The sequence below is a fragment of the Equus quagga genome, chromosome 1 (genome assembly GCF_021613505.1).
Source record: "Equus quagga isolate Etosha38 chromosome 1, UCLA_HA_Equagga_1.0, whole genome shotgun sequence".
In the NCBI taxonomy this organism is placed as follows: domain Eukaryota; kingdom Metazoa; phylum Chordata; class Mammalia; order Perissodactyla; family Equidae; genus Equus; species Equus quagga.
In genome coordinates, this window is record NC_060267.1 from 105017519 (window position 1) to 105033149 (window position 15631).

Genomic DNA, 15631 nt, shown 5'->3' on the forward strand with positions numbered 1-15631 from the left:
CCAGGGCAGTTAAAAGCTGGCCGACTCCTTCCATTTCTCTTCCACTGATGAGGTGCTGGCCCTGGAGGCCGCATGGTGCAGGTGGCCCAGCAAAACAACAAGATGGAAGTGGCTGCCTTTCCCTCTATAGATGCCAAGCAAGAGAGACCGCAGGGTCTGTCAGTGGAGGCCAGCAGCATCACCTGGCCTCGCACACTCCTCGAGCGTACATCTGAACTCTAAAAAATTACACGGAGGTAGTTTAGCACTTGTCGGGTTTCAAAGCACTTTAACTCCCCTTTCCTTGTGCGACTCTCAGATCAGGAAGAAGATGGGATACGGCTTTGCTGTTTCACAGATGCAAATGGAGGCTCAGAAGGTAGAACAGAGCAGCCCTGAGGTGTGCGGCCAACAAGTGGTGGACTGGGCTCCTGAGGGGCCTCCCAGCCCAGTGCTTCTCCTCCCTCCCGACTTAAGAGCCAGCCTTTGCCATGTGAACCCCGCACTCTCCGGGCCTCCAGTGAGCTCAAGCAAGGACAACTTGCACCCTCCCCGGCCGTGGCTCATTGCTTGAAGATCACCTCCTACCTTCCCCGTGGACTTGGTCCCCTTCCAGATACAGAAGTAGCAGATGGTCCAGGCAGCCAGGAGACACAAGGCCAGCTCCCAGCGGAGGTTCCCGATGTGCTCGATCCCATCCGAGATGGCCAGGACCCGGCGCCTGCAGAAGGGAGGGCCGAGAGTCAGGGCAGCTGCAGACGGCCCACCTCGATCCCCACCGCGGGCAGAGGCAGAGCTAGTGCTGCAGAGGGGCAGGGACGGCCCACTCCCTCCTCCGCACACCCCCAAAGTGTCTTCTCTGAGCCAACCCGGGGGCGGGCGCGTGGGCCGCAGAGAGGAACAATCCCAGCCCCCTGCCTTCATGGACTCGCTCCCCGGGGGAGAGATGGGCCAGTTGGAGATGGTTTACCATCTGGCGTGGTCAAGGCTGTGACGGAGGAGGCACAGGGTGTTGGGAAGACCAAGAAGCCCCTGGCCTACCTCGGGGGTATTGGGAGATGGCAGGGCTGTCCACAGACAGTCCAGGGCCTCCCTCAGGGGAGACTATATGTCCCTGGCCTGCTGAACTCGACGGTGGCCACAGGACTCGTCACTTCAGACAGAAGCTTTCAGAGCTGGGTGGTGTGGATCACCATGTTCTTTTTTTTTATCATTCCTGTCCTGACAAAGGGCTGGGTCAAGATGCAGCCTCTAGAAGGCTGAGTTCCTGAGTGAACATGTGAGCCCTCCGCCACCCTGTGTCCGAGATGCTGTGTGAGCAAGAAATATACTTTGTTGCTTTAAGCTCCTCTGATCTTTGGGGGCTTTTGTTACTGCAGCATAACCCGACCTGTCCTGACCGCTACAGAGGACCAGGGAAAGCTGCCTGGAAGAAGGGATGTTTGAGCCAAACCTTGAAAGATGATGGCATTTAGCCAAGGGAGCGGAAGGGTAAAGACTGGTTTAGGTCAAGAGAATAGCACAAGAAAAATCCAGAAAGCAGAGCACGGGATACCTGGAGAACACTGGAGCACGGGGATCAGAAGACACAAGCAGGAGTGGTCCCAGAGGGACATCATGGAGCCTTGACCAGCATGCTGAGGGGAGGGGTGTCTCAGATGGCCCCGGGCACAGGAGAGCGGGGACCCCTGGGTGCACGAGCCAACATTCCAGCCACAGCCTTCCCTCAACCCATAAATTCTTCAGCTGACACAGGCCTGGCTCCCAGGACCCACGCCTGAGGATTGTGTTTCTTTAAAGTCAAACTCGCCACGCTCCATATTGTGCAGAACCATGGCACCAACACAAACTCGCTCCAAAGCTGCTCCACGAACCCCACTCCAGCTGCCAAGCCACCCCCCCAGACCACGCCAGTCGCCTCAGCACTCTGGGAACATCCTTTGAGAGAGCAGCTCCCATCCCACCAAGCAAGAAAGCCTCCCTCAGTGTCTGTCTCCCTGGGAATCCGCTCGGGGCCTGATTCTCCATTAATTACTCAATGACACCAATTAGTACTGGTCTGCAGGCTCCCTCCAGCCCCAAACCCCGCCGGAGAAACCAGACAGGCCCCCAAACAAAATCAGGCTGTGTGCAGCCACGGATTTATGCAAAAGGAAACCAGCCCTCAGAACTATGGCCAGAAGTGGGAGCGTCCACTTACATACACATTTATGGAGCACCTGCTGTGTGCCGGGCACTATCTTGATACCGAGGATAAACAGATGCACATGGTTTGGCTCTTGCCCCCACTAGGATAAGATGGACAAAAAAGAAGTGCAAGCTATTCGAGAAAGAAAGGAGGCAGCCACATAGTTATAACAACAGTTACTTTATCTGCTTCTGATGTCTTAGCGTATCTGGCTGTAATTCGTTTTAAAACTACAGACCTTATTAAATGAACCCTTCAAGAGTTTCTATTATTATAACAGAGTGGCGGGCCCCAGAGCACGGTCCTTGTGGGATACTTGCCAAAAACACAAAAATCCCTGTGCCCATCCCGGACCCGCTGAGTCCGAATCTCTGGGGTGGCCCCCAGGACGGTGCATTGTGCCACGATTCCCCAAGGACTGCTTAGGCACCATACAGCTGGAGCACCAGAGAAGCAGAGTTTCCTGGCAATGAGGAATGACCTACAAACTCCACCTGAATCGTTTTTAACCTTTTTTTCTTTTTGGCGAGGACTTGGGGAGGGAGTCAGGGATCCTCTGAGAAGTTACTGAAGAGATGGACTTTCTCCCCAGAGAGATGCCTTGATGCACCAACTCACTCCCAGAATTTTGAAGGAATTTCAGGATGCTCACCGACTCCCTTGTCTCCAGATTAAGAGCCTCGGAACCAACCAATACCTATCACCTTACAAACTGCCCCCCAAAGCGTCCCAAATGCCCATCAGCTGGTGAATGAGAAGGGACAGACCAGAGCAGGAGAGAGAGTGGCCGTGGCAGGTGGGACCGACCTGGGTGTGCCGTGCCCCAGTCCGTTCTGGACTGAATTTTTCACGAAAGAAACACTCACACCAGGTCCCTGGCTAGCAGGGGGGCACACACATGCCTTCTGGTTGACGTAGTTGTTTTCTGAACGGGGAATCTGACAACTGGAAACCGCACGGGGACAGAGGGAGAAAGAAGGGGCTGAGCCCCCCGGAGCAGGCTCTCCCAGCTCTCGGGCCCCCTCACTTCCCCACTCCGGAGGCTGCAAACTTTTGAGTCATGCGGGCTGCTTCAGCGCCCTCTTGCTTAATTGAACAATCTAATTCTCAGAATGGGAAGCAGATCACTAAAAGCTACGCAGGATGAATTGCTCTTTTGTCCCACCAGACACTGTTGGAAAACATCCTCAAACTATTTTCTTTAGGTTTTACCCACGCTGACTCTGACTAGCAATGGACCTCGAGTTCCTTAAGGAGGGGACTCGGGGGCCGGGTTCTCAGCCTGCAGGGCCGTGGGGCTGTTCTGAACCCCACAAGGGCAGCCTTTGAGAGCCTGGGGGCTGGGACACTCCACTCGGAGACTTGGAGAAGGCACAGCTCTTCCTGGGAAAAAGCTCTCTTAATGACTCTCCCCCATGAAGCGCTGGGACAGAAGAAAGGTCTGAATAAGGAGGAGGTTGCTGCCAACACCCTGGCCAAAAAGGGCCAGAAACAGACCTCCCGACACCGTTCAGAGAGCGGGAATATTGAAGACCAGAGGGGCCTCCAAGGCATTGAGGAAATATTACTCATTTACTCAAGTATTACTATGCACCTACTATGAGCCAGGCATGAGGGCAGATTCTTCATGAAGCATCTTTTTCTGGCCATAAGAGTAGAATATTTCTGGAGATTTCCACCAAGAGGCAGAAATCTCAGGCATAATGCCTCTGCTTCCTAGTTGTTGGCAAAGACAGAGATGGGCTGGGCTGAAATCCAAGCTCTGCTCCTTACCAGCTGTGTGACCCTGGGTAAGGGACATCACCTCTCTAAGCCACAGCTTCCTGTTCCTCATCTGTAAAATGGGAACGATGACAGCTCTCTTCTACAGGTTTTAAGTACAAACTCATCTAACTCTCAACAGTCCTCGAGGGAGGGACAATTCTTACCATCACTTCAAAGACGGGGAAACTGAGGTGCAGAGAGGTTAAGAGACTTGCTCAAAGTCATACCAGGAGCAAGCGACAGGGCTGGGATCTGAACTCAGGGCTCCCGGCTCCAGAGCCCACATTTCCAGCCTCAACGCTCTCTCCTAGATCCCCCCATCGCACTAAAGTCACCTGTTTGTAAGTGAAAGCTGTGGTAAATGCGCACCCCAAAGCTGTCTCCGTGTCTTTGTGTGCTAAGTAAAGGAGTATACAACAGGTGTCCTTCATGCATTTATTAATCTACTCATGTAATCCTTACGAAAGCGTCTTCAGTGTGCCAGGTACTGTGTACACCTGGGGGTCCTAAAGAGCTGTGTTCTAATAGGGAAGGCCGATGAGGCACAGAGCAGGGTGTGGAGAGGGTCATACAGAGATAAGCCAGGACCCTCACTGGGATCTGGCCAATGTCAGGATGTGGGGGTGGGGTGGGGGGTGGATTTGGGGCAGACAGGCCATCAAGGGCAAAAGCCAGGAGGCTGGAGCAAAGGCTCAGCGAGGCCAGGGAGGGGCACCAAGGGGCAGGTGAGAAGTGGCACTGAGGACGAGGCTGGAGAGGAAGTAAGGGTCGGACTGTGAGCCTTGCTGAGGAGCTAGGGCTGCATCCCGAGGGCGATGGAGGCCCAGAAGAATCTTAAACAGCGGCGAGACCCCATCAGATACACGTTTCAGAAAACCCTCCGGCGGCATTGGGAAGAATGGACGGTAAGGGTGGAACGGGGCAGGGCGTCCAGTGCAGAGAATTTTGCCTTGATTTGGACAATAAACCAGGAGGGTGAGGACCAAGGAAGGAGAATGGCCCTGGAGGGGAACGGGTAGGTTTGAGAGCAGGTGACTGCCTGGGGGTGGTGGGTAGCAGGGAGGAGGGAAGTCCAGGCTGACACCCAGGTTCCTACCTGGATGAATGGGGGCTCATCAGCTGATCAGGAATGAACTGCAAGTGGGGTAGACGAGGAGGCGGTGGAGGATAAAATCTCTTAGACGAGATGACTCTGAGGTGTTTGAGGGACCCCATAGCTGCAACGCCCAGAGGCAACTGGGTCTCGGGGTGCAAAGCTCAGAAAAGAGATGCAGGGAGAGGGTTAAGACCTGAGCCCTCGGCCATCGGGGTGCCCCGTGAGAGCACGAGGCTGCCTGCAGAGAGCGGGAAAGTGGGGGCCTCGGAACCCCAGCACTGAAAGGGCAGACAGAGGAAGGGAGGGGCCCTTGAAGGAGGCGGAGAGGGTGGGCAGAAGGGCAGGGAGACAAGAGGAGAAGGAGGCTCCCCTAAGGCAGAGACAGGGAGACGGAGAGAGAGGGCTTCCAGAAGCGGGGCAGCCATCTGCCAAGGGCAGCAGGGCGCAGCGGGCAGGGAGAGCGGCTGCAGGATTTGAGACCTGCAGGGGTGGGTGAGGCAAGGAGAGCTGTTCCCTGCTCCCCGCAGACTTCAGAAGGTGGGGGAGGGGAGCGGATGGGAGGGGAGACCCTGGTGAGGAGGCTTTTTTGGAAAGTTTGGCTCTGATGGGTCAGAGACAGGGGTAGCTGGTGGTGGGGGGACCGAGAGGTGAGCTTAAAAGCAGCTGGCAGCGGAGAGGACTGCGGCAGGCACCACCCAAGAGCCCTCACATCTGTCTGCACTGCAAAGGCATTATTACACCCATTTTACAGGTGGGGAAACTGAGGCCCAGAGAGGGGAAGCAACTTGCCCAGCTTGGGACTTAAAACCAGGTTCTTCTGATGCCCACACATCCCACTGCCTCACTAGAAACTGACCCCGGAGAGAGGATGCTTCCTGCCTGAGGCTTCTCCTCCGTCCTTCACAGCCAGAGGGCAGTGGCTGGAACCCCAAACCCGTTCCTCAGGCATCGCCATCATTTCACCCACACAGAGGGGCTGAGTCTGGAGAGAAGGAAACAGCCTCAGAACTGGAGCTTCCCCTCCAAACACTCCAGCGTCCAGGGCCAGGAATGGCTGGACCAGAGAGGGCAGAGATGGGGCAGACCCCTCTCTCCCACCACCGGCAGAGAGCCCAGAGGCTGGGTGGGAACGGCTCCCTGCCAGCCTGGGGAGGCCTCATCTTAACGTCCAGCACACAGCCAGCGAACACATCACCTTTCTCCAAACTGCCACAGAGGAGGGTGCTGCCCTGGCTGCAGAGACCACCCTCCGCGCCAGCGCCAAGAGGCTGGGCGATAAATAGCCTTGCTCGGCCCTCCTTTCTGGTCTCCCAAAGCAACAAACAAACAAAAAGGGCCCATCACCAAACAAACGTGCCTTCCCTGCCCCCTCCAGAATCCCTCGGCCTCGGGTTCTGCTCTCACCTCTCCAGGAAGGAAGAGGCGCAGCCCCGACTCTCCCCACGTGTGGGGCCTGCTCCTGCAGTGCCCATAGCAGAAGTCCTGAACCAAGCTGGGGAGTCAGGGCAGGGCCCTCCTCGGCAACAAATCCAGGCCTTGGCGTCATGCATTCATTCAGCCGGTCCTACGGGGTGCTAACTACATGCTGAGTACCCTAAGGACAGTGACAGTAAAGCAGGGTGTTGCGCCCTCAGGGAGCTTCCCCTCCAGGAATGTCAAGATAACGACAACAAGGGCAGTGACAGCCAGCATTTCCTTCGTGCCTACTCCTGGGGTGAAGGCCACTATTATTCCCATTTTACAGGTGGGAAAACTGTGGCTTAGGGAAGTAAAATGCCCAGGAAGGCAGAGGCGGAGCCTGAAGCCACATCTGTCTGACTTCAGAGGGAGAGCTTGGCCCCCCTGCCCAGCCTTGGGGAGGATGGACCGGACACGTGTCACTCAAGGGACACAACTAGGGACCTAAGTTGTCATGAGGGGTCTGGGTTACGCTCCACTTTCCTCCATCACTGCAGAAATCCTCCTTCCAGGCCACACAGACATCCCCACAGGTCCCCAAACAGACCTGCACGTCTCCACTGTCCAGGGCTCATTCCCGCTGTGCTCTCCGCCAGGAATATCCTCTGCAATTCTCCCAAGCCGTCAAAATTCCACCTTCAAGCCTTCAGCACCAACACAAACAATACTAGGCCTCACAAAGTGCTTCCTCGGTCCCCACTTGCACCCTGCGCGCCAGTCCCTCCTTGCATCTGAAGGTGAAGTGCACCCGGCACTCTAGGTCAGGGGTCAGCAAAGGTTCTGTAAAGGGCCAGATCGCAACTACTTTAGGCTTTGCAAGGCATCTGGTCTCTGTCCCAACTACTTGACTCTATGCAACACAAAAGCCTCCAGAGACCATTTGTAAACAAATGGGTGTGGCTGTCTTCCAATAAAACTTTATTTACAAAAACAGGCAGCAGATGGGACTTGGTGGTGGCTTCCTAACTCCAGTCCTGGGCTAATGCTTCCCAAAGAACACCAATCCTTCACAACACCCTGAGTCCCAGGTCACACTGGGACCGCATCTGAGGAAAGGCTGCACACATAGCCCTCCTTGGAGCTTCCCAAGGCTCTTTTGAATATTGAAGGTGCTGAGAAGTCCTGCAGTAAAGACACCTCTATAACTCTCTCTAACCCAAGGTTGCCCAAACTTATTTAGAAGTATTCCCCATTAAAGCACCAATTAAAACCACAACGAGATACTGCTTCATATCCACTAGGGTGCACCCACTAGGATGGCTCCAATCAAGAAGACAGACAATAACAACTGTCCTCAAGGACATGGAGAAATGGAACAGTCAGATATTGCTGGTAGGAATGTAAAATGGTCTAGCCACATTGGAAACCAGTTTGGCAATTTCTTAAAAAGTTAAACATAAAATTCAGCAATTCCATCCCTAGGTTATTCTTAACAGCCAAAAACAGAAAACCACCCAAATGTCCATCAACTGATGGAGAGACAGAAAAATAAAATGTGGCGTATCCATACAGCGGAATATTATTTAGCCACCAAAAGGGATGAAGTAGTGATACACGCCAGCACATGGATGAGCCTTGAAAACTTTACGAAAGAAGAGAGTGACAAAGGACCACACGTTGTTGGATTCCATTTCTATGCGACATTCAGACCAGGCAAATCCACAGAGGCAGAAAGGAGATGAGCGGCTGCCTGGAGGTGGGAGTGGAGATTAACTGTGAGTGCGCACAGAGATCTCAGGAGGGTGATGGGTCTGCTCTAGGCCTACACTGTGTAGACAGTTTCACACTCGGCAAACTTACTCAAAATCACTGACTTGCACACTTAGAAGAGGTGTGGTCTGAGGTATGTAAATGACACGTCCAAGTTATTAAAAAGCTGTCAGGAAGGAAGTGCTCCCACCACATTTCTGTCTTTCCAAAGCAACGTTCGTAACACTGCGCAGAAGCCCACTTTGGACTACAGCTGCAGGCGCTCCTGTGTCTGTGACCTTGTTTCACATCCACTGTCCAGAGGGAACCGAGTCTCCGAGTGGATCCGTGCACGATCGTGGATCACACATCGGTAATTCGCAGAGGCCGGCCTTGCACCCCAAGGTCAGTGCCTGCTCCGGCCTCCACAGCTGGAGAGGGAGACCCAGGGATGCAGTGAGGAGAGGAGGACCGGTCCAGAAGCGGGACTGTCAGAGAGAGGCACATCACTGCTTCACCCCTTTCTGTGGCTAGACAACACCCCACCCTTGGGAACCACCACAGGCTTGGGGTGCCGCCCATCCTCAACGTGGAACACGGATCCCACGTGGCGGGTGGGGCCTCATGTCCCCATGGCTGGGGTCCCAGGGCCCTCAGTCCTGCCCCTCTCTCTCTGACCAGGACTCAGCGCAGCCCCCGAGTGCCACCCAAGCCTTCCCACCCCACGGGCTCCACAGTATAGCAGCTCTGCATTACGAGCCACCAAAAGCTCAGGGAGAGTCTGACCAACTTTGTCCCCTTGGCCCCTCTGAGATGGTGTGTGTTAAGGCTGGCAAAGAGCAAAGAGCCACCGTCTGCCACAGAGGGACGGCAACCAGGAAAGGCATGCATGCCATGGGGAAAAGCCCTGGAGAAGAAGGCCCAGAGTAGGGAGCAGGGGTCTGCTGCCCACTGTGTGCATCCCACCAGGAGACCTCAGACCTCCGTTCTTTAACGGTGGGCGAGTCGAGAATGAGAGGTGCAGGATTGAGAAGAGCTAATGTTGACTTCTTCCCTCACCCCTGCCATAGTCACTTCATGCTGACTGTGCCTTGAAGGCGGGAGATGTACCGTCGTTCCACCAACGAGGAAACAGAGGTTCAGGATCCGCCCTCCCGCTAGTACACGGAAGACTCAGGTCCCCCACCTCCGACGCTTCTTCCCCATCCTGCATGTCTGCCAGGGAGAGCCTGGAGCAGGGGTGAGCATGTGCGTGGAAAACTGGGGAGTTATATACTTTCCCATGGTTTTATTAAAAATAATCTGGAATGGAGATAATGCATTAAAATTAGGTAACAGCCACTTCTGAGTTATTCTGTGCCTGAGCCTGAATTAAAGCCACTCATCTGAGCCTCGTGCCACCAGCTGCAGGGCCATAAGCTATACACCGGGAGGCCAGCATCAATTTACATCTGTCATCACAGCAGATCACAGTCCGCAGGTCTCACACACCACCTGGCTCAGCTGGAAACCATGGGATTCTTCTAAAAGAAACACTCAATTTATTTCCTAAAGGAACCTCTTGAAATCCAGAGAAGATACAGACCAACTTTCTGCTTTTGCTAGGCATTGGAGCCTTCTTTGAAGTCATCCTCACAAGTTTCTCTCTCCCTCCCTCCATCAATTACACCTCCCCATCTGCTGCAAAATTCTGCCTTCAAGAGCCTGGGTCCACGGGGCTGCAAAGAGCAGGAACACGCCACTCAAATGCCGCCCCGAAACACAACAGGCAGATGATGTGCTTCAGACACAGGCAGGAGGAGCACGGAAGGGCGGAGGGAGGCAGGCAGGGACCAGAGGCCACTTGCGGTCCAGCTCTGCTCCCGCTCTCCAAGAGAAGCACCTTGGACAAGTCCCTCAACCTGTCCCTGCGTCAGAGTGAGATGAGGATCCAGAGAATGATGCCACATCGTGTATCCCCTGGGTGGGCAGATCAAGTGAAGTAACACGTCTGGGGGGCCACGCTCAGGGCCAGGGTACACAGCAGGCGCTTGGTAACTACGCCCGAGTCCCCTTCCTTCACTGCATCCATCAGGACATAAAAGGAACCTCAGACAAAACTCTCCTGCTTCAGCAAACCGCTGCTTCTCATTATTTAGCATAAGACATCCACCATCTGCTTGTGAAAACAAAACCCTCGTGGCCGATTTTATATACAAATAGCTTTATTCTAATGATCAAGAATGGATCATAATAGTAGATCTCAGCTCTTCAGCACTTACAAGCCCAATTACCACTCCTCCTCCTCTTCCCATTTTGCAGACAAAGAAAGTGAGTTGCAGAGAGATGAAAGGAACAAGCCCAAGGCCAAGAAGTGGAAGCAACAGGATTCAAATTCTTGCTGTCTGCCCCCAAAGCCCAGGTATCTGCATCCTCTCACCCTATCACGGGACTTTTAAAGAGCATCTCAACCACGGTACCTATAGGCAGCATCTCGAGCCTCAGCTCCCGCTCTCAGCATTGAGCCAGACGGCATCACCATCAGAACTAGTAACTGGTCCTTCTCGGGCAGGGGCCCTGGGCAAGCTGGCATCCCTGGTGGTGACAACTCAGGACAGGCCACTTCCTGCGGTGGGGAGAGACCTCCCTCGGGCTGCCATCCCCGGCAGTGGAGGAGCGGCTCCTGCTGCTCCATGAACAAGAGGTCAGGTTCGTGCCTCAGCAGCGGCTACCAGGCTGGGTCTGGTGGACTCGAGGGAGCTGGCACAGTGGACTCTGGCAAGCAGCCCCTCCCTGCGTCAGCAGTGTGGAAACTGAAATCCTATCGTGTGCTGTTCCCTCTTCTTTTACTTAAACATACTTCCTACATTTTCTACAAAAAACACAGATTACTTGCAATAAGGAAATCAAGGGTCCACGGGAGGACGCATTTCTCTAAAAGGGAGCTGACCTTAGTGGCGAATTAAGTTTCTGAACCTGGGAACTTACATTCTTCAACAGACAGGGCAGAAAGGAAAGTAAGAAGAACGGTACTAAGGGTACGGGGAAATCTTAGCAGAAGAGACTCGAATTGTTAACAGAGTTACTTCCCAGCAGGCGGGGCTGGGGGCGGGAGACATACTGCAAAGAACTGCATGTTTGTGTCCCCCCCAAATCCGATGTTGAAATTCTAATCCCCAACGTGGTTAGGAGGTGGGACCTGTGGGAGATGATCAGGTCATGAGGGTGGAGCGCTCATGAATGGGATTAGTGCTCTGTAAAAGGGACCTAGGGAGCTCCCTCATGGCACCCCTTCTGCCACGTGAGGACACAAGGGGAAGACGGCCATCTATGAACTAAGAAATGAGCCCTCACCAGACACAGCATCTGTCAGCGCCTTGATCTTGGACTTCCCAGCCTCCAGAACTGTCAGAAATAAATGTTTATTGTCGAGCCAGCCAGTCTGTGGTATTTTTGTTACAGCAGCCCGAATGGACTAAGACACGTATTTATAAGTGACTTATAATCTCATATGCAAACGTATCCCATTTATGCATCTGTCGTGTTTTAATTGCATACCACAAGAGTCACTCATTTTGCAATCAGTTAAACGTTAAACAATTAGAATACAAAGATACAACACCCTGCTCCGGCAACAAAGTTCCAATTTGAGTTTGCTTTGGCGCATCCCTGAGAGCTGGAAGGGCTGCCAGGCACAGCCTCACCCTGAGCCTCTGGTGCGGCAGCACCCTCTGTGCCCTCCCCTGGACCTCCCCTCTCTTCTCTCACATCAGAGCCCCCCCCCCCCGCTCCTGCCCCCTGGGGAGGAACAGCAGGAAGGAACCCCTCTCTGAGAGGAGAGCTCCTCAGTCCCGGGGGGCAGCAGATGCAAGGAGAGGCGGCTTCCCCACCCCTCCAGAGAGCAGGGCCTCCTGGGGAAATGGGCTGCCTGGAGGCACGGAGCTGGCAGGGCGAAACCCCTTAGCTTCTCCAAGACTATGTTTCGTTAATGGCAAAATGGAATTCTTTTTCCTTCTGCCTGCCCCAAAGGGCCGATTTAAAAATTAAATGAGATGATAACAAGAATGATTTGTAAAATAAATAAAATATGATTAGCAAGGTGAAACCAGGGCTGTAAATGGGATTTGCCACTTAAACAGGAAGGATCATTATGATAAATGTCAGCTTATTCAGTAACCCCATGGCTCCTTCTTTTTTTTTATTATGATGAAATAATCATGTTCCTGGTTTCAATTTTTTTAAATTTAAATAGTACAAAAAAGTATAAAGCAGAAAGTAAGACTCTCTCTTCCCTTGCTTACCCCCACCTACTCTCAGGTGATGACCACTGCGCAGTCTCTCGTGCATCCTTCAGAAACATTCTCTGGAGATAAGGGCATCTACACACATCTTTATACACGTGGCATCACATACAACCCTCTGTACCATGCCTTTTTTCACTCAACTTTATCTCAGAGATCTTTCCCATATCAATACATTCTCTGCCTCATTCCTTTTTAGCCGTCATTGCAGGAATAAACCAAAATTTATCTAATCAGTATCATATTTAAGAACGTTTTACAATACGTCCTTTTTAAAACAAAAATCACCAGCAGGGCTGCCATCGACACATTGTGCATAATCAGTGTGGTCATGCCTGTGGAGCTGAGTTTCAGAAGCGGAACTTTGGGGACAAAGCACGTGTGCAGCCCACATGCCGAGGGTCCGCTGCTGAGTGGCTTCCGGGCGGGTCTAAAAGCTTCGGGTGTGGAGGCCAGCGCGGCCTCCGCCTGCCCATCACGGAGAGCCCACCGAGGCCTGAGCAGGGAGAGGATGTGTGGGTGCGGAGGGCAGCTGTGGAGGCGCCAACAGCTCAGAGGGTGCTGCTCTCCTCCGCCGGTCAGGATGACACTCGTCCCCCCAAGACTGCTTCTTCCTCCCAGGCAGCGAGGCCACCGCTCCCCAGCCAGCCCCCCACTCCCCAGGCAGAAACCTCGGCTTCACGCCCCTGGACACAGCAAGTGCCCCGCTGCCCCTGCTGTACCCTGCAGCCCGCGGGGCCGCCTCACCCAGACCTGATCATGTGATTCCACAGACGGAGCCTTTGCGGGACCCCAAGGAGCCTTTCAAACCCTTTAGAAAGGCACCGGGGCCTCCACGTTCACTGGACTCCAGCCTCTCCCTCTGCCCACCTGCTCCTCCCCAAACACCCCCAACATCCTCCCCCTGCGAGGCCACCGCCCCTGCTGTTCCCTCAGCCTCAGGGCTCGTCCCCAGCGGCCACACAGCTGGTTCCCTCACTGCTCTCAGGCCCCAGCTCAAATGCCGCCTCCTCAGAGAGGTCCTCCCGGACCCCGCGACACTCTGCTCCCGGCTTGCTATTTATTTCTTCAGGAGACTGACTCCAACGTCACCTAATGCTTCCTGCTTATTTGGTTGTCTGTGCCGTCAGCTCCACCGCCATGGGTCTTTGTTTCATTCATGCTGCATCCCGGAACCTACATCTATACTTGACATACAGTAGGTGCTCAATAAAGACTCTGGCCCATGCCTACCTCCCCAGCACAGTCCCCACCATTGCACAGGCAGTAGCATTCAGGTAAGGTCTACAAGCCTCAACATACGACTTCAGCTCTCTGTGCTCTTGCATATGCTATTCTCTCCACCTGGCATGCCATTTGCTCATTCCACTGGCAACCACATGAACTCCTATTCACCCTGCAAAACCCAGCTAAGCATCACCAACTCCATGAATCCTTCCCCAAAGCCCAGGCCTCCAGGTTTCCTCATCTTGGCTCTGTGCAAGGATCCTACAGACAGCTGTTGCCTTATACTTCAAAAATTCTTTTAATGTTTATTTTATATTTTTTACTTTCCAGCTTCCCCCACCTGTACAGACAATGTCTCCCTCATCTTTCTGGCTACTGATAAATTACCCAGCACCTAGCAGGTGCTCAGAAAATGTGAAAAGAACAATCAAGTGAAGGAAACACACTAAGAGAGTTCTCCAGGTCCCCCGTGAGGGGCAAACAGACCTGGTTGATGAGCCTTTGCTAAAGAATGCTGAAAAGAAACCATGTAGATTTTCAAAGATCTGGATGGAGCCTTCCCTGTAAAATTAGTTACCATATGCTGAGCGCTTACCACACGCAAAGCATATGGGCCTCATGTCCTCTGATGCTCTTGACAACCCTGCGAGGTAGGTACTGCTACCATCCCATTTCTAGAGGAGCTGATGGAGGCTCAGGGAGGCTGGCTAAGTCACCCGGGTGGTGCACATGGCAGGTGGAGGAAGCAATGACTTAAACTGGGCTCCCGAACGTGCTGGCTGAAGTCTACACTGTGGCTGTGCATGGGGTGATATATCGGAGGGGGGTAATCCAAATTAACAGAAATAGACGGCGCCATGCAGTCTTGGGTTCTGCCTTAGGGAAAGGGTCTGGGGCACGTGTGACCCTGCAGCAGGAGGCACAAAGGCTCTTTCAGGCACGCAGGCCGACTCTGCACGCAGCTCAGCCATGAATGTGCACCTGCAGAGGCAGAGGCCAGGCAGGACAGCGAGTCTCAGCACTGGAAACTAACTCAGGCACCCCACTTGCAACCCAGCAAAGTTCTTGGTATGCCGTATCTCCTTTAATCCTCAGAGCAATCTGGAGAGGCCGGCAACGCAGGGAACAGGGCTAATCCCCATCTCACAAACGGAGACTCAATCACGAACATTCTGTCTGCATTCAAACCTTTCCAAAGGGCCTGAGCTGTGCTGGGCTCCGTACAGGCAAGGTCTTGTCTCGTCTTCATCTCAGCCTTGCCAGCCCTGCAGCTGGGTGACCATCACCGCTTCCAATTTATAGATGAGGACACTGAACTCCAAGGGGTTAGGAACATTCACTCTTTCATTAATTTATTCACTCTTCTACTCGTGCATTTCAACCAGTATTTACTAGCACCTAGAACGTGCTGGCAAGACAACAGGGAATAAAAGCGAACAGTCCTTGCTAGCATGGGGCTCATAGTCTAACAGGCGGAGAGAGAGAATAAACAAGTAAACAAAGACGCGAGCATTTCTGCTAAGCGCCAGGTAGACATTAAAACAGAGTGAGGGGTAGAGATGGACTAGCTGCCGAGTCAGCGGGGTGGTCCAGGGGGGCTTCCCGAATGACATCTGAATGCAGACACAGTGAGAAGGAGCCAGCACGCAAGGATGCGGGGCGGAATCTTCTCAGAGAAGGGAACAACGAAAGCCTGAGATCGATCCTGGGACAAGCCCAGCACGTACAGAGGACAGAAGGCAGGCCAGCGCGGAGGAGGGCAACGGGCAGCGGGGAGAGGGGTCGGATAAGGAGGTGGGGCCGGCCAGGTCCACAGAGAGAATTCGGTTCCACTCCAGCTCCTTTGATCCCAAACTCTGCGGCCGAAGAAAATCAATTCAAGTGGCCATGTGATTTAGAAATAAACAAACTGAAAAAAACTCCTCCGGTAAAGATAAACCAGAAAGACAT

General features: G+C 53.5%; 1 protein-coding gene across 1 annotated transcript in view; it reads right to left on the minus strand.

Annotated features, from left to right (window-relative positions):
* The window catches only part of SLC6A11 (solute carrier family 6 member 11), a 121836-nt gene that overhangs the window by 93214 nt on the left and 12991 nt on the right, over nucleotides 1–15631 (minus strand). Inside the window, exon 5 of the mRNA XM_046645111.1 lies at nucleotides 568–700. Within this exon, the coding sequence (XP_046501067.1) occupies nucleotides 568–700 (133 nt within the window). The remainder of the gene's footprint in view (nucleotides 1–567; nucleotides 701–15631) is intronic.